This window comes from Xiphophorus couchianus, chromosome 14 (genome assembly GCF_001444195.1).
Source record: "Xiphophorus couchianus chromosome 14, X_couchianus-1.0, whole genome shotgun sequence".
NCBI lineage: Eukaryota > Metazoa > Chordata > Actinopteri > Cyprinodontiformes > Poeciliidae > Xiphophorus > Xiphophorus couchianus.
In genome coordinates, this window is record NC_040241.1 from 11,678,674 (window position 1) to 11,705,551 (window position 26,878).

Genomic DNA, 26,878 nt, shown 5'->3' on the forward strand with positions numbered 1-26,878 from the left:
GGCGCACTCGTCTTTGCACCTGCATCCTTTATCTTCTTCTCCTTGAAAACTGCAAGGCCATCAAGAATAATGCTGCGAGCCACACATCAGAGCCGGCAGGATTGAAGCTGTCGGAGAGCCAGGAAGCTGCAGCAGGAGGGCTTGTTGTCCTGTTCGATGCAGCTTCACCGTGGAGTTGGCCACACACACGCACATACACACGCCTACAGGCATTTCGTCACGATTCTCTCCTCCACCGGGAGATTCCCCCTGTGGCGTGTTTACAGGAATTGTGTCAACCGCCAGAACTTTGTGATGAATGTGTTGAGAGAGGACGCTTGCGAGTGTGTCTCCCTGCTCCAATCTGGGAATGATGTGTGAGGATGTTTCTATGGCATGAAGTAGGTTATATGTGTTTCTATGGTAGAGGTTACAATTGGTTTTTGCTCCAAACTTGCTCATTCCAGTTTGATCTGCAAACTTTAGGGCTGATTTCTTTTGTTGCAAGACAAACTAGAGAAAAATAGTCCTGCAGCTTAATTGGACTTACTGGCTATATTTGCGTATGTCCAGGTGGTGGACCTGTACTGGGGAGTTGATCCAGAGGAGTGGGACAATCCAGACCTGCAGAGATTCCGAATGAAACTTCTGGAAGAATGTCTGAAGACATCAGCCGGGCCATGCTTTGTTGTGAGTATTGCAAGCTTCCAAGGTACAATTAGACAAACTGAAAAGGATTCTGATTGTTCCGTTTTACCTCATTAACATATTAGTCTTTTATTGCAGTTCCACATTGACAAAATTGTAAAATTATGGAGGGGGGAAACAACATAAAAAAGTTGTTTTTACAAAATCAGTGTTGCCAAACTTTCTGGCTATTCCTTTAAAATAAAACATAAGTGAAGCTTTTATTTCTATTAACACTTTATGTTGCGCAGAATTTCAAGGAATTTTATTTTGTAAAATCCATTTCCATGATTTCTCGCCTCTGGACAGCCATTCAAGGACAGCCAGTTTGTATTGATTCTCATAAGTTGTATGAATCAGCCTTTTTAAAGTTGCCTTTCTCCACGGTTCTCTGGCTGTTTTTTTTATCTGACACTTCTTGGCTTGATATCACAAGGGCTGTAGCTAGCTCTTACAAAAGCTACTCTCAGAGGATGAACAGCATCTGGAGTAAAGAAAGACTTTGAAAAAAATACTTTTTATGCCAGCTTTAAAAATGTCCACCAAAGTTTGTCTCTTTAGAAGTAAACCATGAAGGGCTGAGTGGTGCCTCTAAAGTCTTACATTTTGCTTTTTATCTCTGTACTTTGGTCCGATGTGGCTTGGAAGTCTTTTGTCTCAGTTTGCTTTGGTTCCACTTATGTTTAAAAAGAAAAATTCAAAATGCAGGTTATTACCGCTGCAGATTATTTTCTCCATTTGGAATACAAAAAAGTTCACGAAACCATTCAGAACATCCCTTATACTAAAAAGGAAAAATGCTAAAGTATTCTAATTTATAAAAAACCTAATGGTGCATTTAATCTGTACTTCAGGCTCTGAGATCGTTTCTAGCTTTGCTAGAAGTAATAAAACAGGGTCAGTGAGGGTCTACAGGGGAAGATCACAAGAGAGGGGAAGTGATTGTGAATTATTCAGATGGAACAGATTGAGTGTAAAGGTTGAGACAGAAGTGAGAGTTCACAGGTAAGGCATTATGGGTACAAAAGGAGCTCAATTTCTAAGCCATAACCCCTTCTTCTCAGAATGAGTTTGGCATCTCATCGTCTTCCTGCTTCCACCACTTCCAGATGCTGCTTTCAGTCAGAGGTTGCCTCGAATAATTACACGGGGGAAAAATGACAAGGATTCTGTCATTTATTTACGCCTCATAATAAGCAGCTGAATCTCCGTCGGAAACAAAGACTGCTCAGCATCGTGTTGTGATCTGGCCTCTAGCACAACCTAAACTGATAACAAAAAATTAGGACTTTTTTCTGTGCAGCTGCCAGGAAAAATCCTAAATTAGTTTCAACTACATTTTGTACAAATGTGCAGAGATAATGTTTGTGATGTTACGCAGGTGAACTGAAACGATTGAATGTGAAATTAAATAAATACACCTGCTCCGTTTCTTTTGCTGGCATCTTCTAAACCTGAAGTGTTTTCATACTTTCTCCACAGTCTCTCTTTGCTCTGGTGTTGCTGCAGTTTCTCCAACCCGACCTCTACTGACCCCCCAGCTGCATCACACTGATGGGTCAAACGCACACATTATCTCGGGTTTTTTGTTCAGTTCATTTTTCTTTCTCATGCCTTCAAACACAACCTCTGTGTCGTGACATTCAGAGTCTGTTAGAAGATACACACACAGATCCTTGGTGCATGTCTTCCCCATCTGGCCGGTTTAATGTTTAATAGCATATTCTAGTGGTCCTACTTCAGTAGTGAATGGGGATGGGGGGGGGGCTTTATGCTGAGGGTCTCATGATAGCTGCGCAGTCTCATTCAGACATGTCAAAGCCAGCTGCTGTTGTCCCCGGAGCCCCTCGGCGCGGCTCCCCGTCAGCCAGCCGGCCCCGTTTTCAGAACCAGGAAGCTGAAAGCCGGCAGCAGCCACGGCAGTAGTGGTTTCTCTGATCAGATTCTGACAGTTCTAGGTTGTCTAAGGCATCTCTGGAGAGTGGATGTTTGTTTTTTGTTTTTTTTTCTGGGTGGTAGCTCTAGATTTGCATGTAAGTACAAGAGAAATTGTCAGAATAATTTCTTTTTTCTCTGTAAGTGGCTGTGCGTTGGGCTGTCGCCTACAATTCAGGGAATCCTCGCACTTGCATGTGTTCTCCTAATTCCTCTGATGAAAACACACTCGCAGCCTCTCATTACCGTCCGCTTCACCCACTCAGGTGTCACCTCCGTGCACACACCCCTGCACACCCAAGATCCAGACAACTTCCACACAGCGTGGATCTGACAATGGAATAGGAATGAGCAGATGAAAAGAACAGAAGATAAAGTGAGGACACACTTTGGAAAGCCAAATTACTATCGATTTCCCCCCGCGTAAGCACGCTGCAGAAAGAGAAAGAACACAGGGAACGGTGACTGACATGTGCTGCAGGGCTGTTTTGTTGCTGCCACAGAAGATGTGTGAAACAACTGGAAACGTCTTTAATCTCCGTGCCACACGTAAACTGCCCCTCATTCTCGACTCTGCAGAGCCGTCCTGCAGGACCAGAATGAGAGCGTTCCAGGGGAAGACGTCGATGCAGTTTTATTTCTGTTTTCACACCTCTTTTGTCAGGACGTCTCTGTCTCAGAGTTCGAGAATATCATTTTCCTCCTCATAATGGCCGCCTCGGAAAATCTAGCTTGTGAGTTTTTGGAGGTTTTCTTTACACCCTGATATGATAATCCCCTCTTTGCGTATGTCTGAGGACTAAATTCGTTGCATGTCATTCACATACATACCGAACCACACCTTGGCGAGAGCGGCTTTTCTCCGTACCGTTGATTCCGGAAAAGCTGGTTTCCATGGCGATAGAGAGGGTTGGCATGGTGATAGTGTCATTGACCCGAAGATTAAGCATGACAATGAGCCATGACTTCTTTTCTCTCTTTCTTTCTCCAACAGTTTCAAATTCCCACGTGGGGGAAAAAAAAAAAAGAACCCGAAAAATCCAATAAATGCCTGAAGGATTCATTTCAGCAGAACATTTCAAGCTTCCAGATGTCTGCTGCATTAAAGGGGATAGTAAAAGATTCTGCTGCCCGTCTTTTACCTCCTTATTACCTCCAGTCACATTAATGCACCTCATTATATAAAATATATATATATATATGTATAAACTACTCATAGATTAGATTTGTTTGCATGTTGCCGATGTCTTCATCTGAGCTTCATATAAGGACTAAAGTGACAAATATAACCAAGCTGTAAATGTTTTGTGCTTTCCACGCAGATGTGGAAATAAAAAATATTACTTGTCATGTCAAATATTGTAAGACACCGTTTCTTTCAAGCATAATTTTGTGTACACGGGAATGTTTCTTTTTTCCTGAAATGGGTCAGTTTTGAAAATGTTTTTAAGAGCCAACAACCCATTTTTAAGAAAAAGTGCCTGAGCAGTTGTCAAGCATGTTGCTGCTAAACACCATGTTTTGTGGTCATATCCTATTTTTCAAAGCAGTTATGCTATCTAAACATTAGCCTGCGGGACAGAAACAATCAACTGTAAGAAGTGAATCCGTTTTACAGTTCAATAAATTTAGACGTTTCATTAATTAAATACAGTGCATTTTTTTAAAAATCGGATCCTCCTGTTCTTTTGGAAACATCATGTTTGCCTCTCCTCTGCTGCAGACATCTACCCAGCTGACTGTGGGCATTGTGGATTAATTGACTGCATGACTGATTGATTTGTTAATTCATACTGTGGCTGTGCGCAATCTTAGCTGCCTCTCCCTGCTGGTTCATCAGATAAAGTGCACTTAGCCGGAGTATAAAACCCGGTCCAAGGATGGGGGGGGACTGAGGAAAGAAGAAGGGAGGAAGAGGAGCGCAATGAACGCTGAAATTGCATTTGTCCCCTCTGTTATCTTCCCTTTACCCTCTTGTGTTTCTCACACCTTCCTCTCCTCTGAGGAGGAATAAGAGCTCCACAAATCCCTCTTAAACGTCAGACACGCACGTACTGTACATGGACTGAAACATAAAAGAGTGAAGCTGCAGCATGAGTTAATCCGTTTAAGATGGTTTTAGCTCTCCAGCTAAGACAGATGTGTTAAAGCTCCTAAAAATCAGGACGTTGGGGCATTTTCTTTTTACATCTCTACCCTTTTTGAAAGTCATCAGGATGATTGGCAAACTTTTATGCTGGAGAGCTGGGTTGACAGGTGTGAACACACTCACTTATGTTAGCATTTTTAAACCTGTGTGGTGATTTGAAAAGAAAACTTTAGTTTCCACCTCCCCCCCATCTTACACAGCTATCACCCACTCCATTCGTCCTGCTGTAGCACTACAAGACGAACTGACAGAAACCTTGTCAGCAGCATGGAGAGTGACTGTTCCCTCTGTTCTCTCTGCTACATTTCTGTCCCAGTATCGCAGTCGTTTAGCCCAGTGCCTCCATCATTTACTGACACATCGCTGCAGAGCCGTGAGTCAGAAGCATGAGGTGACCTGCAGGGCAGCACAGTGCTACAGAAGGCCTTCAGTGGCCTGAAAGTACCACTGATACGGTGCAGTGCTGTGAAAAGTTTTAGTCCTGCTTCAGTCGTCTGTCCAAGCATCCATAACAAGTCTTAAATTCATTTTTAAAAATCTAAGCTATATATATGTTATTTAAAGGTATTAATTGTCATAGAAGGACAACTTAATCTTTTACATTCTCATATATTCAGGGCTTTTTCTCCTCACTGGACTTTTCCGTAAAGGTAAAAGTTTGAATCTCACGCAAAAATCTTCTGTGATTTTAGGCAGTTGAAGCTACTGACAGCTTTTTTCATGTAACAGGAGTAGCTAAGCGTAAATTTATCGACAAGTAACTGAAAGACGTTTGTTTTCACCTCTGACTCATATCGGTTGACATTCCCTCTGAGGCTAGGCACAAAATAACTTTTACATGTGGCACAAAGAGTAGCAAACAGACCCCAGGAATTTCACCGTCTTTGCTATGATTGACTGTAAGGCAGCAGGATTCACTAATCATCGTCCATATTTATTGTTTCTTTGGTCTTTAATTCCATTCAAGGTGGCACTAAAACTCTTTAAAAGTCTTAAATTTGATTTGCTGAGGCTTGCAGATACCCTGTTTACAAGCAAAAATGCAAGCAAGCAAAAATTATCGTCTTTGTCCATGAGTGCATTTACAATCTAGCTTTCTGTGTTTCATTTGGTGTAGTGGCTTCCTCCTCGCCGATTGGCCTTTCAGCCTCTGTTGATACATGAGGAGCATCTTAACTTTTTCTCTTTATTTTATCTTATGTTTCTTTTTAAAGAATAACAGTCTTCCTTTGCTATAAAGTTGCTACACCAAATCGGTTTTTTGACATCTAGATGAACCTTTCCATTTAATTCAGACTTCATCTCATTGTTTTTTTTCTCAGCATCTTTCAGTTTAATGTTATCTAATACAAAAATGTTTATTGTATCAAAAGTACACTATTAATTCCTGGAGGCGTCCCTTCAAAAAAAGGGGGTGTCACTGATTCCCTTAATGGAAAACTATCTTCGCCGCCCAGATCAACCTTTGCCACTTTGTGCTTGTTGGACAGAAAAGTGCCCAAATGCTAATGAATCTCCAGCGGACATTTTGTGGGCTTTAAGAGTAGGCCATCCGGCAGACGACGCGGCATGCCATCATTAGATTTCTTCTTCTACTCTGCATCTGTTCCCACTGAGAATGCCAAGGGAATGAGGACTCCAGCGTGGAGTGGCTTTGAAGCATCATTGCCGGGGGGCAAGCCGTCGTTTTCCTGCTCATTGGACCTCACAGTCATTTGGCTCGTCTCCCGCTCGGGCTTTGCCTCCTCCCAAAGGAGTGGCCTAAGGTGCATGAGAGTTATGTCACATGGAGTAAAACGGAAATCATCCGGTCATGTCACTGTATCTTTTCTTGCCTTTCCTCTGCTCACAAATGAGTGGCAGACAGCGTTAGACAATAGGGAAACAAACTGCCCTGATTATTTCCAGGGATATTGGATCTACTGTCACTCATATCCATGGATGAGCAACCGGTTGGAAAGGCTACAGCTTGATTTTATGATGTCTCAATGTGCTCATTTTTCCTACATTCAGACTTCAAATGTCATTTCAATAACCCAAACTTGTAGCTCAAAAAACCCCATGAAAATCAGATTTCACAGTTTACCTACAAATCCACATACATCCCTCGAAAATCGTATTTTCTTTTCTCTCCCACAAACAGCCCCATCTGTTGGATATAAAAAGAAAATCTGCTCATTTTCTTAATGCCGCTGATTACTGGGAATTATAAAATTTGGCCGAGTCTGCGTTTTTTTACGTAACAGTGTGTCATTCAAAAACATTTGCCATGTAGCAGCAGGACAAATCTGCTGCATTCACCAACATGAGGATTATTTACAAGGCAGGGATAGCAGGGAGCGAGCTTCCTGTTGTTCTTCTGCTTTAGGACAAATTTATTTAAATTAAATAATTTTATGGACGTAAAGGTGGCAGACAATTTTGGGAAAAAGTTTGCTTTCTTTCAGAGCAAATTTATTGTGTGTTTCATAGCATGTCTAGTCCAATAAAACAGATCTAGAAAGAAAACTCCAAATTATTCAGGTTTTTAAATAAACATATTACATAAGAACTACTTAATTTGTTATATAATACTAATATTAAAATTAGTTTTATTCAAATTCAGCACCAAATCTTGATTTCAGTGAATAGTGCCATCTTGAAATGATTCACCTTTCTGAATAGAACCGTTTTAAAAAGGTCACATTGGTCCCTCTGGTGTCTCTTAATCAACTCCAAATGATCCAGTCGACTTTCTGTTTGTTTCATTGTTACTTGTTGTGGTCCAAGGTTTAGCTCATGAGGCTTGACAATAATCTTTGGTAGTTCTTTGCATGCTATCTGGATTATTTCACTCAAGTTTTCTAGATTTCCCTCCTTATGCTCTGAAGGTCTAGGATTTACTTTATCAAATGATATTTTGTGTTTTATTCAACGGAGAATCTTAACAAATTCAATTGGAGCACTTTCAATATGGTTATGAACTCCAGGTATTTCGGAAGGCCTCTCTGCCATCACCCTAATTTTTCCTTAGATTCAAGTCAGGACTCTGACTAAAATTACTGCCCATCAGAGGAAACTTGTTGGTAAAATTAAAGGATCAATTTAATGACAGGGCGATGAATAAATTTGTGCTCCTTGCTAGATATCAACAGTTAGCTGAAATCAGAAAAAATAAGAAGTATTGGTGTAACAAAAAAACTTGGGTTTAAGAGAAAAAAAGGCCAGAAAAATATTCAGAAGAAAACTAATTTGGAGTTTAACTGTTGGCTTGGGATTAAGTTTATATTTCTACTAATCAAAGCTGTGGTATAAAGAAACCGCCTCAAGGATTAAACTGTGTCCACACAGAGTGGGGGTTTCTAACGATCCACCTGCACCACGGTAAAAGAGCCACGTTAGCTCCCGTTCTCGCGTTCCTCATCTTCTGTTGTCTCCGTCTCCATCCTGCCGTCCTCAGGGTCTGGTGGGTGAAAAGTACGGCAGCATACGAGTGCCGGGCGAGGTGGAGTCGGCGGAGTTTGAGATGATCCTGGACGCGGCTGTGGAGGCGGGGCTGGACACCCACATTTTGGAGGAGTGGTACTGCAGGGATGAAAACTCTGTGCCACCCGCATACTACCTCAAACCCAAAGCCCAAATGCTCAAGAACTACCAGAACTCTGTGAGTCCTATCATGGTCTGATTAAGATGCCTTTCTGTCTGTATGCAAACATATGCAAACCTATTGGACGTTTTCACATTTTGCCACATTAAAGCCACGAACTTCAAGGTGTTATAACAGAATTTTACATTTTTTTTAATGGGCATTGGAACTGATACTTTGTTTTTTACTTTTTTTCCTCAATATAAGTCTTAAAGTGTGGCTTACATATGTATTCAATTACTTGTGATTCAATACTTTGTACATGTGTCAACACATGAATACGTACTGGTCTGAATTAGGGCCGCGCTGTGTTTCATCATTTCATTTATATTATTTCATTTTCCCTCTACTCCACTATTTACCACTGCTCTGAAAAGCAATAAAGTTTGTGGTTGTGATGTGAAAACTTACAAAAAAGTTCAAGGGGAATGAACGGTTCAGTTTGACTGAACTTTGGGGGGAAATTGAAGCTTTGTTTTCTGCTGTTTTCTTGTAGATCCACAAACAGGATTTGTAACCCGTGAATGAAATTTTTATGGGCATGTCATTATTGTAGATTTGTGTTCTTATATCCATGGTATGAAACACCCCAGCTCTGCCTGATAAACGCATTTTATCTGCTGCTGCAGAAGGGAGGCTTTGCATCAAGTTTGCGAGTGCAGTTGTTTTTGTTCAGGCAGCTCTTAAACCCTTTTCATGTTTTCTGCTTTAATGTTTTCCCAGCCGACAACTGGCCCCATAAAATCCTTTAAAAGCAGTTTTTTGTCAGGGAGGTTTATTCTGAAAACCCTTCTTTAAGGTTTTACGTTATGTTTTTGAGAGTGAAATTAAATAAGTGGTTGAGTATACTTTAAAACGTCACAAAAACACGAGAATATTTTGCACTTATGCTAATGTTAATGACTCAAATTTGGAAAACGCTCTGAAAACAGACCAGAAAAAGTCTCAGACTGATACAAATTTCAATAATATATAGATTTTTTTCCCCCTTTCTTATTGTTCAGATCTGCTCAGTACTCACTCAGACAAGAATGGCAGCTTTCCTTCAGTACATGACGAGCATTACAGTCAGCCTTTCCTCTCTCTGCTCCTCATCCCCTTTTAGATGGAGTCGAGCAGCGCAGCAAAGACCAAGAATGACAAGGCCTGGAGGAATGTGTCAGAGGAGATCAAGAGGATCTTCCGGACGGCGGTGCTGCAGCTGCAAGAGAAAGGAACCATGAAGAGCGCGGACGCCAACAAATTCCTTTGCTCTGGTGAGATTCGGGCTTTCTGTTTCCTTTTTTTTTTTTTTTCTTTTGAGATTTCAAGACAATTTTTTTTAATTGTTCCTGTTAAGCCATGGTCTAAACCTCACCTCTGACCTTATAAAAGTCAGAGGTGACACTTCTACTGTTTTTTATAAACTCTGAATAATAAATCTTTTTATTATCTATTTATCTATTATGGCAAACAATCCTTGTCATTTTTAAAGCAGGTTTAAAATGAACTCTTAGCGATAGCATAATTCACATTTTGAGATGTTATTTGCGCACTGTGTTCCTTTGCTTTGGGTTCTTCTCAGTTAAAGGGTACTGTCTCTTTAAGAGATTCTGATTTCCTGTTTTTTTAACTTAATGTCTAAAAAATGGTTGTAATTGATTTTGGTGCTGCAGAATAAGTGAAACACATCAGATGGAGACAAAAAGAGAAAAGAGGCAACAGATTCCTTTCTTTTCCATCCACCACAATATACAGGCTTAAATATACACACACTCATATTTATTTATATGTCCATTAACATGTTGCACTGCAACCACATAGTTTTGTGGTCTTCAACAAGGTCCTAATCAATTCTGGTTGAAAATTATAATGGTAAACTAACTTAGCTTCCTAGCATAGTTCACAGATTGTAAATTATATTAAAGTTGGGGTTGTTGTAGAAGTTGAATGTTAGCCTGTTTTATCCATTTAAAGGCAGTTTTCATGCGTGTTTGGGATCATCTTGTTTGATGAAGTAGTCAGGATTTATCAGCTCAAAAGACGAGAGCGATGGGATGAATTTTGTCTTTTGTTTAACTCGTGCAGCCTGTCACAACCTTTTAAAAGACAGTTTTTTGTTACTGAAACAAATGGTAGATTGTTTTAAAGCAACTTTAATGTATTTTCTTGTTTGCCACTGTCTAGACACTTTTATTCATGGTGCGTCTCCTCTCTGATGTGTTTAATTTTATCCAGGTTCTTGTTTTTTCCTGTAGCTTATGTTCATTAAGAGCAGAAGACCTAAATCTGTCAGAAGCTTTATATCAGAGCAGTGTTGTTACTGTAAAGCACATGAATAATTTTAACTTCGGAACTGAATTTTATTTCAGTTAAATATAGCTACTAGACAGCTAAAATGTTTGCTTACAATGAATTGCTGTTACTTATATTTTTAAATCTTCTTTACATGAATAACCTTGACTGAAACAGACAACTGAGCACAAATGTGCAGTTAAAATGTCGATCCGCCTTAAGAGACCTAATGATTTTTTGGTGTAAAATCAACCTAATATTCTGCATTATATCCCCTAGAAAACACTTCAATAAAAGTGGAACTATAATAAACTCAGAACAACAACACATTAATCTGCTTTTTAAGCACCACAAACTGAGTCTTACAGGTTTGTGTCAATCAGATAAAAGATCAACGAGTCAGACTGGTCAGATGAAATGTTTACCTGAAGACAAACCACTGCTTCCCTGAGCCATCTTTCTACCACAGGGACAAAGTAAAAAAACACAAGACGATTTAAATGTAATTTTTCATAAAGATGTTTTTTGGAGAGAATTGGTAAACATCAGCCTATTTCTACTGACAGAGAAGCAGTGACTTTATGCACAATGACAATAAATGAGTCACTATAGAAACATCAGAAAGATTGATACATAAATGAGCTGTATACTGGTCTCTGCAAGTTGAAGCAGCAGCAAAAATAGTCACTTGCTAGTCGATTTCTCTCTGTTTCCTGTCTTACAACATTTTAACTGAGTCTGAAGTAAAATATGTTGAAAATATGTTCAGTTGTTCTCAGACTGGAAAGCTAATTTAAGCTGTGGTCACACTTTTATGCTGATTGGTATTAAGTGTTATAGCTGGAGAAGCCCTGAGCAGGCTTTTTCCAGCAGATACAAATTTTTAATTTTCTTTCATTTCTATTTCATTTGTACTATACCACATACATAGGAAGAGATTGTGCTACCAGTTCTAATCCCTATTAATTACAAAATATGTTCTGAACCTTTATGTTATCCTTAATGGACTCATAGAAGAACCTCAATGAATAAAAAAAGAAGATAAGGAGAATAATGTCCTATTCTGATCCCTTAAATGACTGATTGTTTCATCTCTTGTCATGGTTCTTATACCAAAGTGCTTTTCACATCTAAAAGACCTTGAAAACTCTCATTTCTGTCACTGCAGCTTTGGAAGATGAACTGGACTTTGCCCTCGGGAAACAAACACCCGCCTTCCTCAGGAAATGCGTCTGCTACATACGCAAGATCTCTAACTTCGACCGCTTCGCCAAGCTCCCTGAGATGACCCGCTACATGGACATCGTGGTGAGCGCCGACCGCGTCATGCGCAACCAGGAGGCCTACGAGCGCCTCTTGAAAGTGCGCGACGAGTTCATCCCCACCATCGTGGCCGCCTCCAACCTGCGCGTCTACTCTTCGGTCACTCACTGCGACATGAAGCTGGGCTACTCCCAGGAGGTGGAGAGCCACTACGTGGAAGGTCTCTGCAAGCAGTTCTACGAGGACATGGTGGACATCATCCAGGCCACCATGCAGCAGAACTTTGACACAGAGACCGACCCACTGTATGATGAGATTTTGCAGCACCTGTCCCTGTGTAAGACCTACGCGACCCTCTATAAGTACAAGTCAGAGACTCTGGATTACGTGCAGGAGTACCTCATGCCGTCTAAAGGGAGCAGGATGAGCCCTCTGGTGGTGTACGGAGGGCCCTGCACCGGAAAGACGCTGCTGCTGTCCGAAGTGGCCAAGCAGGTGAGGCGTGAACACAAGGATGTCCTCCTGGCACTTTTTACTCCTCAGTTATCTCAGTTTGTTCGCGCTTGCTTCCGTCTGTCCGTCTGATCTCAGCATGTGTCCATCTTTGTACAACAAAGCATGAGGGGGCGTGCAACTGTTCATCTTCTCGCAAGCGCTTGCTCGCTTGACCATCTGTGCATCTGCCAAGAGGCACTCCATCGCCGTGCATGCATGTGTCGTTCATTTCCCGTGAAGCCAAGCAAGTGTGCACAAGTTGATATGCATTTTTTTTACAACTCTGCTTTTTACTTTTTGTCCATTTGCCAATGTTGGCAGGGACACTTTTAATGTTGTACTTTTTATTACTACTGTTATTTTTATTTTTATTCTCATCTTTCACCCTTTGCTTGTGTGGCTGCCATCTGCCTGCCCAGCCACATAAAGGTCACCGTACAGATGTCCTCAATCTATTCCTCCAGGGTCACACATTAGCTTTATGCACCTTTTCAGGTTAAAGAGACAAATATCATGATTAATGTCGACATTTATGTAGTATCTCAACGGCAACTGCATTCTTAAAATAAGGAAAGGAATTAAATATACAGTTTTAAACTTTAGAGTAATATAAAATATCCACACATGCATGTAAAAGTATCTTAGCCCATTTCAGTGGGACAGAAAGTTATCCATTACAATGATGTGGAGGAAAATGAAAACAAAGTTCTCTATTTTTATTATAAATAAATATCTGAAATGTTGCTGTCTTTGAGTATTTACCCCCCTTTGTTCTCATGCTACTAAATAAAACCCAGTGCAACTGGTAGGGCAAGATTTGATGGGGGAAAGAATCTTTAGTTATTGAGTTCATTCTTTCAACAATAATGTTGATGGTAATGATAGTTTTTATTTGTAAAACCAGTATCAAAAATACTGATAGTAGTATGGATTTGTCAATTGCCCTCCAGGACCTTTAAGTAATTCAGAAAAAAGCCTTATAGATACCTGGCTACTTCCTTTTTCTAATCAACATTTCAGTAATTTAATCTTAGTTTAAATCAGCAGTTCTGTGAAGGTCTTAGATGTTTATTAGATAACATTAGGAAACAAAATCCATAGCTGAGGTGAGAGAATCTGAAATAATCCCATAACTTCAGAAATCTGGCTTGTTTTGAAAGAAAGACAAAAAGAGAGCCATTTCTTTTTAGGACAAAAGCCGTAAGAAGTCTTATTTACAGCCTCCAGAAATATCTGCAAATGTGAAAGCGCCTGGTTAGATCAGAGTAAAGTTGAGCTTTATGTCCTACATGCAAAATGCTGCAACAAGCAGAAAACTACAGTCACCCTGAGCAAACCAACCCTATGGTGAAACACGGCAATAGCAGCATCATGCTGAAGGGATACTTTACTTCAAGATTTAGCTGTACTGAAATTTATTTAGAGGTATCTGAGTGGTTGGGGACCAAAACAAATGTGTGTTATATTTAAAAAAATAATAATTTAAGTGAAACTTGGTATCATTTTTCTTCCATTTTATAAGTATCCACCACTTTGTTTTGGTGTATCACATAAATCCCAATGAAGTGCACAAAATTCATGTTTACGATGCAACAAAATGTTTAAAATATTTGTTAGAATACAGATAACAGATACATTTAATTAATTTAGACAAATATCACTTCACATCAGCATTACTGCTTTAGTGTAAGTGGATGGGAATAATTTTTTGTATTCAGATTTTTGATACTCTGGTGTTTTATAGTGCCAGGACATGTTCTAACCAGATAACATATTTTTCTATTCCACCAGGGAAAGTGTTCAGCTAGCTGACAGCTCACAAGTAGTACCATCACTAAACTTTGTTGTACTGAGCCAGAATAAAATACCTACTCTCTGTAGTGTTTTTAATTCCATAACTTTTATAAAGAATTGTTTGGTTTTATTCAAATTCAGAAAGTGACCTGCTGTGATGTACTGTATGTATATGGTATTGGACCAGTCAGTGTACAAGCCAGGGCTTTATGTTAGCTTATTTGATTAAACATGAAATAGAATATAGTTACTGAATAGCTCTAACATCAGGAAAGTTTTATTTTGAAGAATAATTTAAAAGCAAATTTACAATTATATACAATTAAAGGCTGAATGAATGTACTGAAAATATTCTTACAAAGTAGATATATGCACATGTTTACAAATAATTTATCAGTTAGTCTTTGAAATTCTGATATATTACAACAATCAGCCAGAATGCTTTGGTTAACCTCTAGTAGTTCCCCATTTTACCTTCAAGGATCTTAAATTTTATCCCGTCACTGCTGAACACATTACTGAAAATACATTTTCTGTTGGGTTTTTCAATTCATAATCAGAACTTTTGCTGTTTTATTTTTTGAAATCCATATATGTGGATGGAACTGCATTTTTATTTTTCCAGAAAAAAAACTGTAATTTCTCTGTAAGGGTAGGAACTCTTCTACAGTACATCATATTTAAACTGTAAATTATCTCCAAACAGAATATATGTTTCTGGGTGGGTTTTCTGCCTCCGTCAAACACAAAGCTTAAAATGGAAAGCAGAGTCATCTGGGTTGCCCTAAAAATGTCAGATAGCATTAAAATACTTGCTGAAACTCTCAACTGGGCCATTTAATGAATTTATGAATGAAATTATGAAATTATGCTAGTCTCAATATTAGAGCAGTTTTTCTCCATAGACACCTCCCATCAATAAAAAGGAAATTACAATACCGGAATGTTCAGAATATAAAAATATAAGGTTACGGTAAACAAAGTTATCTGAATTAGAATATTGAATGTCTCCTTTTTTGCTGTGGTAAAAACATCTGTTAGAAAAGTATTAATCAAATTCATTTTTCAGTTTTGGTTTCAGTTTTCAGGTTTTCAGTTTTGATTAACAAAAATTCTAAAAGGACCTTTTAATGTCAGAAAATGTTCAGCTTTCAGCTAATTTGGTTTTAACCTTTACGTGTAGATTTCTTTTATGAAACCATTTTGACTATGTTTGCGCTATTCCTTATTTTTCCAGGCCTACACATGGCTTCAAAAAGAGATGGGTCCAGAAACAGATCCAGTGGTCATCGTCCGATTTATTGGCTCCAGCCAGCTCTCCACTGATCTACGAACTCTTCTCCAGAGCATCTGTGAGCAGATTGCAATAAACTACCGCTGCCTGATTCACTTCTTGCCTAACAAGATTCAGGAGATGAGGGAGCTTCTAATCAACCTCCTTGGGGAGTCATCCTTCCACAGGCCCCTGGTCATTATCCTGGATGCCATGGAGCAACTTTCTGATGCTGACGAGGCACGTAAGCTGTGGTGGCTTCCCGTACACCTGCCTCGCACCGTCCGCATAGTTGTATCAACACTGCCCAACAAACATGGTATTCTGCAGAAGCTGCGTCATCTCATTCATGATGAGACGTACTATGTGGAGTTAATACAGCGAGACCGAAAGGTCTGCAGCCAAATGTTAAAACAGCAGCTGCTTGGGGTGAAGAGGAAAGTAACATCAGGCCAACAGATCTATGTGAATGAGGCACTTGCCAAGTGTACTTTGCCCATGTTTGTCAACCTCATCTACAGAGAAGTAGTTCATTGGAGGTCTCACAAAGATGTCGACGATAAATCTCTGTGCTCAACAGTACACGAAAGCATTGAGCAACTCTTCTACTCTGTGGAGAACAAGCTAGGCCAACGATTTGTCTTCAGGGCATTAGGATATGTCACCATGGCAAAGGCAGGGTTAACGGAGGTTGAGTTAGAAGACATCCTATCTCTTGATAACATTGTTCTTGGAGACGTCATAGTACCAAGTTACCTTAAAAATCCACTAAGGATTTCCTACGACCTACTTGCTAAACTCAAAGAAGAGCTGGAAGGCTATCTGGTTGAGCGGCAGGTAAGAAACGTCACACTGATGGTCTGGGCCAACAGGCACCTACATCTCATCGCCCAGAAGCTCTACCTCAGCAATGAGGAGGATGTACATCAAATGCACAGCCTCTTGGCTGAGTACTTCCTTGGAGCATGGTCAGGAGGCAGGAAGAAGATCTTTACCTATGACAATAACCATTTCACTTCCCTGAATATTTCACATCACAAAAACCCTCATCATCAACAGTCACATGAAAAAACATCCTCTGATAAATACTCATACGACAGACAGACTCCTGAACAGCCTTGGGTGTTCCAGTGCAACCTGCTGGAGCCTGACATCTTCTTCGTCAATCACAGAAAGATGACAGAGCTGGTGTACCACCTGACCAGGAGTGGCCGGACAGACGATCTCATGTTTGGTGTCATTATGAACTTCAGCTGGCTTTACACAATGATCAAGATTGGTCAGTTTGATAAAGCTATAACAGATATTGATCTTGCTTACACTTGCAGCCAAGAAAAGGAGTTAAAATTTCTGGCCACCACTCTCCGTAGCATTAAGGTGAAAGTACTAAAGAATCCTGCATCACTGTCTGCAGAACTGCAGCAAAGGCTTCTGCCAGTTGTCACCTCCCTGCCTAAACTCAGACACCTTCTCCTGGAGTGTGACAAAGATGGTCCCAAGTACTGCTCTATTGTGCCTCTCCACTCCTCCATGGACGTAACCTACAGTCCAGAGAGACTGCCTCTTTGCTCCAGCTACATACAGATTGTGGAGATTTTACCCACTCTAGCCCCAAACATAGTCCTTGTAGCACTGGAAGATGGATCTATCAGCACCTGGGATGTAGAAAGCAGGCAGCTCCTTCGGCAGATTGACACAGCCAGATCTGTTGTGCTGGGAATCAGGCTAACCACCGATGAGAAGTACCTGGTGGTTGCCACAACCAAAAATACTCTGCTCATCTATGATAATCACAAATCCTGCCTCTTATCAGAGGTTGAAATTAAAGGGTCAAAGCACAGTGGTGTTGCTGGAGGAGTTGCTTTCATAAACGGTTTTACTCTTTCTACCCACCATGCACTTGCGTGGCTTGAGGCTAGTAAGGATGTCAGTGTTATTGACCTTGTGTACGGCTGGCCCCTCTACCAGTTCCATTGCTGGTATGAAGTAACCTGTGTCCAATGCTCACCAGATGGCATGTACGCCTTTTGTGGCCAGTACCTGAACACAACATCAGTCTTTCATCTAGGAAATGGAGAAAAGTTGTCCACTGTGACATCAGAGTTCTCTGGGGGGTTTGTCAAGTCTATCCTAGTACTGGACACTCTTAACCAAATGGTAATGATTGACAATGAGGGAAGTCTGTCAGTGTGGAACACCAAAGAGATAACCAACCCGAAGCTGATGGAGGATTATGATTGCAGGGGAGATGAAAGTGAAGTTGTGGGTATTGAATTATCTGAAGATCAGCGTTCCATTCTCATTTGTAAGGCCAGTAGTATTGAGGTTCTGGATACAAAAGTATGGAAAATGCTGGAGAAATTCAAAGCTAAACGTAGTGAGCGATTTGTTGCTGCTGTTCTCTCCAAAAATGGACAAAGCATTGTTGCCTCAATGGAGAATACTTCATCTATTTTTGTCTGGAGGAGAGACAGTGGGCAGTGCATGGCCAGCCTGATTGAGATCTCAGGAGCTATTGTGAAACTCATCAAATCAGCTCACCACAACCTGCTTCTTTCTGTAGCCAGCAGTGGCGTTTTGTCTGTCTGGGACATTGATATAATCACAGCCATGTCTAACATCGATAAAACAGGCAAGAAGATCCAGACGTTACAGCTGACTGGGCGAGAGGACTATGTATTCACCATGGACGGCTCAGAGGCAGTCCACAAGTGGAACTTTAGCACCGGGTTTATTGAGACGGTCTTCAAACACGAGGGCATGGTGGAGAACTGTGTCCTAACCTCCTCAGGGGATCTCATGGTGACTTCGGACGACAAGTCCAGTCAGTATATCTGGCAAACCAACACCGGAGAAAACATCTTCCGCATAAACGGACAGAGAATCTCACAGCTGCTGATCACCCACAATGACCAGTTTGTAGTTTCTCTGTGTGAGCAGAATGCCTCAAGAGTCTGGAGACTGGCTACTGGGCACAAAGTCTGCAACATTTTAGTCAGCCTCCAGAATGCACTTATCACTACAGCAAACACTTTTCTGGTGGGCACTTCCAAGAATAAACTGCTTGCTGTGAGTCTGTGGTCGGGCAGCGTATCCAAGAAATTTGTCTGCGATGATGGCATTACCATTGTCAACTTCAAGCTCATTCCAGACTGTCCAGATTGTGCGGTCTTTATCACGTCCACAGAAACGGTTTTCATCTGGAGTGTGGCGGATGAGTCAGTCTGCAGGAGAGTCCAGTTGCCGGCCAACTTCCTTAAAAATCTCGAAGATTTTCAAATCTCACCCAATGGAAAGTTAGGAATAGTCTCCAAAGGTGATGAGAACATTAATGTCCTGGATCTTCACAGTGGAAAGCTAAGGCTTGTCCATGCAGCCGGTATTATCTGGCGTCAGAAATTATCAAGAGATGGCCGTTACCTTGTGTATGTTTGTTTCCGCAACTGTGATGAGGATGATGAGGCCGGGGTGGTGTCTAATTTGATCGTAATGCGTCTTGCTGACGGCAAGAGCATCGGCACATGCTCACTTTACAAAACTCCCACCTTCCTGTCCCTGTCCCAACGTGCACTAAACATCATCATCGGCTTTGAGGACGGTAGCATTGGCACATACACGGTTGTGGACCGCGTGGACGCCGCCCTTAAGATAAAGATAGCCACCTCCAACAGCCGACAGATTGTCAACAATGCTTCACAGAAGGTGCGCCCCAAATGTGGCAACCATTCATTCAAGACTGTTGCCGACTGCATCTGGAGGGAATCGACGGAAGTCTTCTCAAGGGACAGCCCCATTAATGTGTCGGACTCAGGAGAAGGGGAGTCGACCACACCTACAAAGAAGACTGAACTGCTGCAGTGAAAACTTGGGAGGAGTTAAGACAAGAGGGGGATAGAGCTAGGAATCTCTGGGGTTGCAGTTGATTCTTGTTTACAGCCACGTGATTCAGCTGCAGATGTCAGCCCTGTGGGTAGTTATTGGGTTGACAATTTTAACGCTGCACTCAAATGATGTATTACTTACTTCCAACATATGATACACTTTCTGTTAGTTTCAAACATGAAGACTGTTAGAAAATGTTCTGTTTTACAAAACAAAAAAGTATATTCTGTATTAGTTTACCATTATGTGTCCTTTTGCATTTGAAGAACAAAATTCGTATCAAAATGTCTCGTTTAAGCATTTTCCAATCCAATCCAGTGATCTTTTGTATCCACCTTTTTTATTTTATTTTCTTCATAAACATTAAGCCATAATGTTGTTCCTAAAAGCGTTTATCCATGTTTGTATTAATATCAGGTGGTACTGTACAAAAAGGATGAACAAATGTACAAAACACATCTCATTTTGGCTGCTGCAATTTGTGCAACTCCTTAAAAATGTTACGTTGTGCTTAATGCAATCAAAGTGAGTGCCTGGAAATAAAAAAAAAACATGCTCATCACGTGCAGATCACAAAATTAATGAAAGTGCAGGGACTTTGTAAACATAGTACACACACTGTTGTATATTAATTGCATCTGATGCCGATTCTACTGAAACCCAGTCAACATCAGGAGAGAACCGCGACGCAACTCTGAAGATTGATTGCTTTATAATTTTTGGAACTGTTTACATAGATTTTAATATACGTTTACCTGCTGTTCCATCAGTTCGCGTGCAGGTCGTTTTTATGGGGAACACCACTATTGAGCATACAGTGTAGCATAGCACCACGCACATTAACGCCTTAACCTGTGTACTTGCTTTAGGTTCTGTGGAGTCCGTTTGTCCATTATAAAAGGACAGAATGAGTTTTACATTAAAAACTTGGCCAAGTGAGCATATTTAGAGGTTTAGTCATTAGGTGGATGCACTTTAGGAGTGGTTTGTGAGATATATTTAGATTTATTCAGCAGAAATATATGAATTACAAAAATTTTTTTTTAGATTTTTCTTTTAAAACATTTATTGGCTCAGTTTACAGTTGTATATAGATTACAATATTACAGTAGAATACCTAAAGAATGGAAGATGGAGACATCTAAACAAGCTTTTTGTGGTTAAGTCTCTGTTGTAATATAACTTTGCAAATGTGGGGGAAAAAAGTTTTAGTCCTAGCAAAAAGAAAAATGTGTTTGTGAACATCTGAGCACAGATTAGTACATTTTTAACGAATTGCCTAGACTTATAATTCCTAGTTCAAAAATAATCTTCACAGCTTTACAAAAAGTGGCACAGGCTTCATGGTTCTTGTATAAAACATTTAAAAGTTCATAATAACAGGATATGTCATTTTGTTTTAAAATTTTTATGTTGTGTCTAGGCATGGGCCGGTCTCTCATTTTAAGGAATGTCATTTTAAAAACCTTTCCTTTTCAATTATGTCCAATCTCGTAGCTCACAACAGTTAGTTATATTTCTATATTTGAAATTCTATATTTGAAATTGAGAAATATGTAAAATAATATGTTAAAAAATAGCACAAGGCAGAGAAGAATGCAACAGAAAGTTACCTAATAATAAACTTTAGAAATGCCAAACTCAAACATCAATGCAATTGGCACCATGCAACAATACAATACAAGACAACTGGCACAAAGGGCACAGTAGCACCAGTCTCATTTTTCAAAGTTCATAAAGTGAAAATGTATGTGAAAATTTATCTAGTGAGTTAGAGAAAGTCAGTAGAAATGTTGCCTGCAAGCAGAACCTTGGACCGCTAATAAACTGATGCCCTCTGGAGATTATTTAAAAGCTGTAGCATTTTTTTTTTTTTGCATCATTCAGTTCCAATTTCTACTCTGGTTCAGAAGAATACTGGTATTCACAGGTATGCATCAACACGTTCTTCCCAAAAACTTTGATCAGAATAGTCTACTGTAAATTAGCAAGTCATGCAGCAATAGTGGAGGTCTACTTCCCTCCAAATATTGAGTCAGTGTTTCACCTACACTACAGTTATGTAAATGTATTAACAAAGGATCCGAAAAAAAAAATGTAATTAAAAAAATCTGTATCTTATTTGATAAACTTTATATTCACAAAAACATCTCTGATAGGCTCAATGGTCTGGCTGTTTACTCCCTGCTTAAGCTATCTGCTCGACCTGTGGCATGAACTGTGTTGTGTTGTCCTCCCTCAGGTTTGGGTTTTTTCCAGTTGTTATGAAACAATTGAAATATGGGAATCCAAGATTTTCACTGTGTCACATTTAAGGTAAAAACTGTTTTCAGCCAGCTCACTTCTATGGAGCTCATTCATGTTTGCTACATGGATGATCTATTTTGCGAAAGTATACCCCCCATCATTATTTTTCTGTGTTGTTAATAAGGTGTCATTTTCATTCAAGAAAAGCATATATTATTTTATTTCATGCTTTCAGTGTTAAAAATTTGCAATTAAGATATATTTATATCTTAAATATAATATTTTCCAATTAATACATTATAATTTTGGAAAACCCTTGATTTGGGAAGTGAACATTTGTATCATACAGTGTTTTCTCTTGTTATGTTTGACCACCTAGTGACTAAGAAAAGGAAACCTTAAAACTTCTACTCTTGCTAAAATATGGCACCCACCACTCTAATAAACTTTAGGAATCACCTTGTACATCAGTGAAATAAACCACATACTGTGAAGCTGGCAACATTACTTTACAAAAAGCCAAAGATAAAATATACACATTAATCGCAACGACGACATTTTGTGCAAATTTATGTAAAATTTTAGCTTCTTTACCTTTTGTAATTTTTTTTACAAATACTTCAGAACTGGCTTAGCTCCCTAATGTTTAACGCGACACAAAGATAAATGTCAGTTGAATGCTTGAGATTCAATTTGAATTTAAAACTGAAATATATAAATCTGAATAAAAAATGAATATATAAATTGGTTGAAAATTCCCTTAATGACCTAATTACACCAAAGATACTGTTCTTTAGACTGTGTTCATCAAAATACTTGATATATTGAAAGATTAATATAGCATTTTCATACTTAAGGTATGCTTTTAAATCAAAGTCAGATTAGATCAGACATTTTTATGAGTTTGTTTTAAACATTAGTTTTAATCCCATGATTAAGTATTTCTGCCCAAGTAAATTGTACCGTCAGATTCTCACACCGGCCCATGCCTACTACCACTGCGTCCAGCACCGTACTTAAGAGCCAGTAAAACACAAAGTGCACGCTTTGTTATGAAAAGAAACATGAACAAATGTGTCTTATACACGCTGCTGTTTATATGCTCAAAGGTATGTCAAACAATAGCACATGTGCGGAGCATGTAGTGTATACATATGGACATTCTGGTCGGTCGGTAGGCCTGATACAGGCTGAAATAAAGATCTGCAGACAATCTACACTGTTTGGGGATTTCTGAGGAGATTACATATCCTTAAATGAAATGTTATTTTATTTTGAGCAGTTTTGATCTCTGATTAATCAAATATACTTTTTTTTTTTTTAAAAACACACAATTTCAACCACTTACAACCACATTGTAAGGGCTATACTATCCTAACATAAGTTTACCAGTTTTGAATGGTCCTTGGAAAAATTTCAAACGGGGTAGAAGCACCGAGCTTTAACATTTCCTGCTAACTCAAGAGTTTAAACAAAAAACAGAAAGAGATTCAGTTATGTATTTGCCAAAGTTTTGATTATTGGTTATATTATTTTATGACTGTCTCACTTATTTTATAAGGCTTGTACTGTAATTATATTGTCACCAAACTGTTGAAGTGTTCGACTGTGGTTATGTTAAGAGAAAATGTGCTATCTTTGCTAAAAAGTCTAAAAGAGTCCTCCTACAAAAAATATATCGGAATGCCAGTTTAAGAGTATATTTGAATGTGTCCATATGGAAGCCAGTAAATGGTATTATTATGTATTATGTTATGTAACTTGAATGACTTTTAACAACTTACATGTTTGCAACTTATAGTTGACATACTGGTAATGAATGTTTCTATGGTATTCTTTTTATTGTCAGGACTGATGTACCTGTTTAGAGATTTATATTTTCATAAATGTTGTACTTACATTTTGTTACAGAGTTGTTTAACTGTAAATAAAACAGAAAAGAAACTTATGTCTGAAGCAATATGAACCTAGTGTGTATGCATTGTTTGTATGAAACATTTTACTGTAATAAAATGGTTCACTTTTGCCTCCACATTGCTCTTGCACATTTCTTTTGCTTTCAATGGTAATTGTGTACAATTCGGTATGGAATATTCTAATAATCATTTGATCCCAGAGGAATTACAGCACATAAATTGATCATTTTTTCTTTAAAATGTGCTACTTGGCAGCCACACATTCTTTCAGTCTTTCAGGAAGCATGTTCTTCATGCATGATGGTCTGTATGGATTCTTCTTTGTATATTGGCTACTTTTGCCCTCATTTCCAATCCAGCATCTTACCATTTTTACCAGAATTTTCTTTAACTTCCAAGGCCACATTACTTGAAAATTTTTCATTCTCATAAGATATAGTGAAAGAGTGATCATTAAAAATCGCCAGTGTTCAGCTCTCAAACATGATAGATGTAAACTAAAAAGAGATCAGGCTAAAGTTAAAAGGAGTTAAATACTGAGTCAGAAAATCCCCTATGTGGGTGCATTGTTAGGACAGAACTAGTTCTTTTGATGAATCTATACAAAAGAACAAGATTAACTAATTCCAACAGGCAGAAAGTGGTATTTTGACACAAACAAATCAACCTCCAGTGAGGTATTAGCTGACAACTTGCCAATGATTAATTTCTCTTGTCCTGTGTCAGGACTGTGATTCATTGTATTCCTGTTTCTTAAAGACTTTCAGGCACTGTTTATCTGCTGTTAATGTTTTATTAATCTGCACAGCTCCTCTTGTCCCCCTGCACACACTATACAACATACTACCAACATTAGAAGTTCGAAACGATTTCAGGGAGCTGGGTGAGATTGATCAACACCACCTTAAAAGGTCTGACTGCGCTGAAGCAAAGTGGCAATGAGAAAACACGAACACTGTCAACACCTTTGAACAGACAAAACAGAGCTGTAAAATGATTTGATGGGCCAGTAATTGCCCTCCTGCGCTCGGTACCCAATGGCAGACAACCGTGGTGAATAGTCCTGCAACGCCGGCTGACAGCGTCATAATAATTAGGTGATGCATGAGCTGCACACCTTCACGCTGACCTGTGCCAAGCACACAAGCTCACAGAGTAAAGTCACCGATGTTCCAGCTATGATTGGCCGACAGGACCCTGTTGCTTTGTAGCTACCACTTTAATTTCCCAGCGGTGGCACTTTAATGCTAGCATGCGTCTAAAATGGGTGTGTGTATCCTCTGTTGCCACGACAACCGCAGGTTGGCTGCAGGCCCGGGCTCTGCCACGCCTCTCTGTATTGATGGTGAGCTCACGTCTGTTGCGGGCGGCGAGAGCTTCTCTGCGGCAAGCACATTCCACCTGCAGAGCCACACAGCCATGTAATTACACCAGTTGTTTGTCGAACACGGGTCAAACACTTTGTACAGTGTGACTTTATTTACCCAGGCTTAAAATAGCCGCTTTCTTGTCGGCGGCATTAATTCCGTGAGCCAGAAGCTTTTGTAGTCATTGTGCTCACCTGTAACCTGTATTTTGTGTTATGAGAAAGACTGAGTCACCCTTATTTACCTTTCGCCCTCCATATCTGGCTCAACAAATCCACCAGGCATGATTAGGCGTTTTTAGCCTTGCAGCTATATGTACCAAAGAAGTGTAATATTACAAAGCGTCAATATTTCATCAGTGAAAACCAGGACTGATTCCATTCCTGTTATCTCATCTCCCCCAAACCCTATTGCATCAAGGCCAGACCTCAGAAAAAGATAACTACCTGTGGGCCTTGACCTAATTCCTATAAAGTATGCTGGGAGGAGAGACGCTTGTGTTTGGAAGATCTGTCTCAGTTTCAGGTAAAAAGTTGTTCATTAAAAGAGGTCTTCTCTTGAAGAGGATTTTCCTTGTTCATTCACATTTAAAATCAAACTTGACTCAGTTCCATATTTCATAAAGGGATTTTCGACGATTCACATGTCCTGTTTGTGTCCGTTTTCCCCTGCGCTTGACTGTCCAGTGTTCACCCCGCCTCTTACCAACGGGAAATATCAACCAGTCTCCTCCAGCCCTGCAATTAATAAAATCTCTCAAATAAAACTACATTTATGCTCATTAAAGCTGGCCAAACACTTGCTGTATGATGAGTCATAGGAGAGCGTCTCCTGACCAACCTTAAGCTAATATTAGCACGCAGACTTCCTGATATTTAGCAAACAGGTATGACCTATATTATCCATGCTGTCCTGCCTTCCATTCATCTGTGTCCTACTTCCATTCTTCACAGGATACTTTTTGCAAAAAAAACAAAAGCCTTCTAAAAACAGAGAAGGCCGAAGTCACTAGGTCTCCATGCCATCGTTTAAAATGTCCAAGTTGCCTCTGCTTCACATTTCTTATTCCACATTGTCATATTTTTTGTCTCTGACTGGATGTTGGCTGCCTTACTGTCAGCCAGTAAGGCAGGAGAAAAGATGTGCTTTAAATGACAATGTGGATCTGAAAAAAATCGTGATACATTCATGACCACACTTAAAACAAACCTACAGAGCTAATTCCCTGAAACAAAAAGACAATAAAAGCTTGTAATCATTGTCAACCTGCATGCAATCATGTGTTTGTTTCTGCTAATATTAGGGCGATATTACATTGTTCATGTGTAAATAAACCTGATTTTTCAGAACTGAGTTAAGCTCAGACCGACTTCTTGTCCTGCACGTCACAGAAGACAACTCCGATGTCTGCACTGTAAATAATATTTTCATTAGTGCCACATAGACCTTAGATCTGATAGAACTATCAAATCTAATTAAAACTTAGATTTGATCATTTTAATTATTTTGCCATTGCATTTACTGTTTAATCTTTTATAAAATACTTGATTTTTGAACCAGGAATCCTGTAAATGTAAATCTTTCTCCATGAGTTTCCTTTCTCCTTTCTTTTCTAGCTTCATGTTAACTCCCACGGGTTCAAATATGTTTTGTTCCACCTTGTCATGAAACCCAGTGAAGGTGGTGAGGCAAAATGCAGCGGACCCAGGTTGGAATGAAGAAATGATGATTTTAGTGGTAACGAAGTCCAAAATCCAGGCAGCACAGATGAGCAGAAGACTGAGGCTCAAAACTGGTAGCAACTGGTAACAATGGACATCTGACAAAAGACTTGACAGCTTGACACAACAGATTCAACAAGGACCCAACTAAGAACATGGAACACAGGTGGGTTTAAATACACAGAGAGACAATCAGGGAAAAAAAGAAAGAGGTGTAACTAATCAAAGGGTAGACACAGAGACTCAACAGAACACAGAAACCTAAATAAAC

General features: G+C 39.6%; 1 protein-coding gene and 1 long non-coding RNA gene across 5 annotated transcripts in view; one reads left to right on the plus strand and one right to left on the minus strand.

Moving 5' to 3' along the window:
- nwd2 (NACHT and WD repeat domain containing 2) overlaps window positions 1-23,635 on the plus strand; it is a 42,629-nt gene extending 18,994 nt beyond the window's left edge. For all 4 annotated transcript variants that reach the window (XM_028038886.1, XM_028038885.1, XM_028038884.1 and 1 more), the window contains 5 exons: window positions 553-669; window positions 8,190-8,393; window positions 9,481-9,631; window positions 11,818-12,407; window positions 15,439-23,635. In XM_028038886.1, coding sequence (XP_027894687.1) covers window positions 553-669; window positions 8,190-8,393; window positions 9,481-9,631; window positions 11,818-12,407; window positions 15,439-19,335 — 4,959 coding nt within the window. In that variant the 3' untranslated portion in view covers window positions 19,336-23,635. The remainder of the gene's footprint in view (window positions 1-552; window positions 670-8,189; window positions 8,394-9,480; window positions 9,632-11,817; window positions 12,408-15,438) is intronic.
- On the minus strand, window positions 676-26,747 carry LOC114157755 (uncharacterized). Its single transcript, XR_003598258.1, has 3 exons — window positions 26,545-26,747; window positions 9,397-9,576; window positions 676-6,511 (listed from the first exon to the last, which is right to left on the minus strand). It is a non-coding gene; the product is annotated as an uncharacterized LOC114157755 (long non-coding RNA).
- Between the last annotated feature and the right edge of the window lie 131 nt (window positions 26,748-26,878).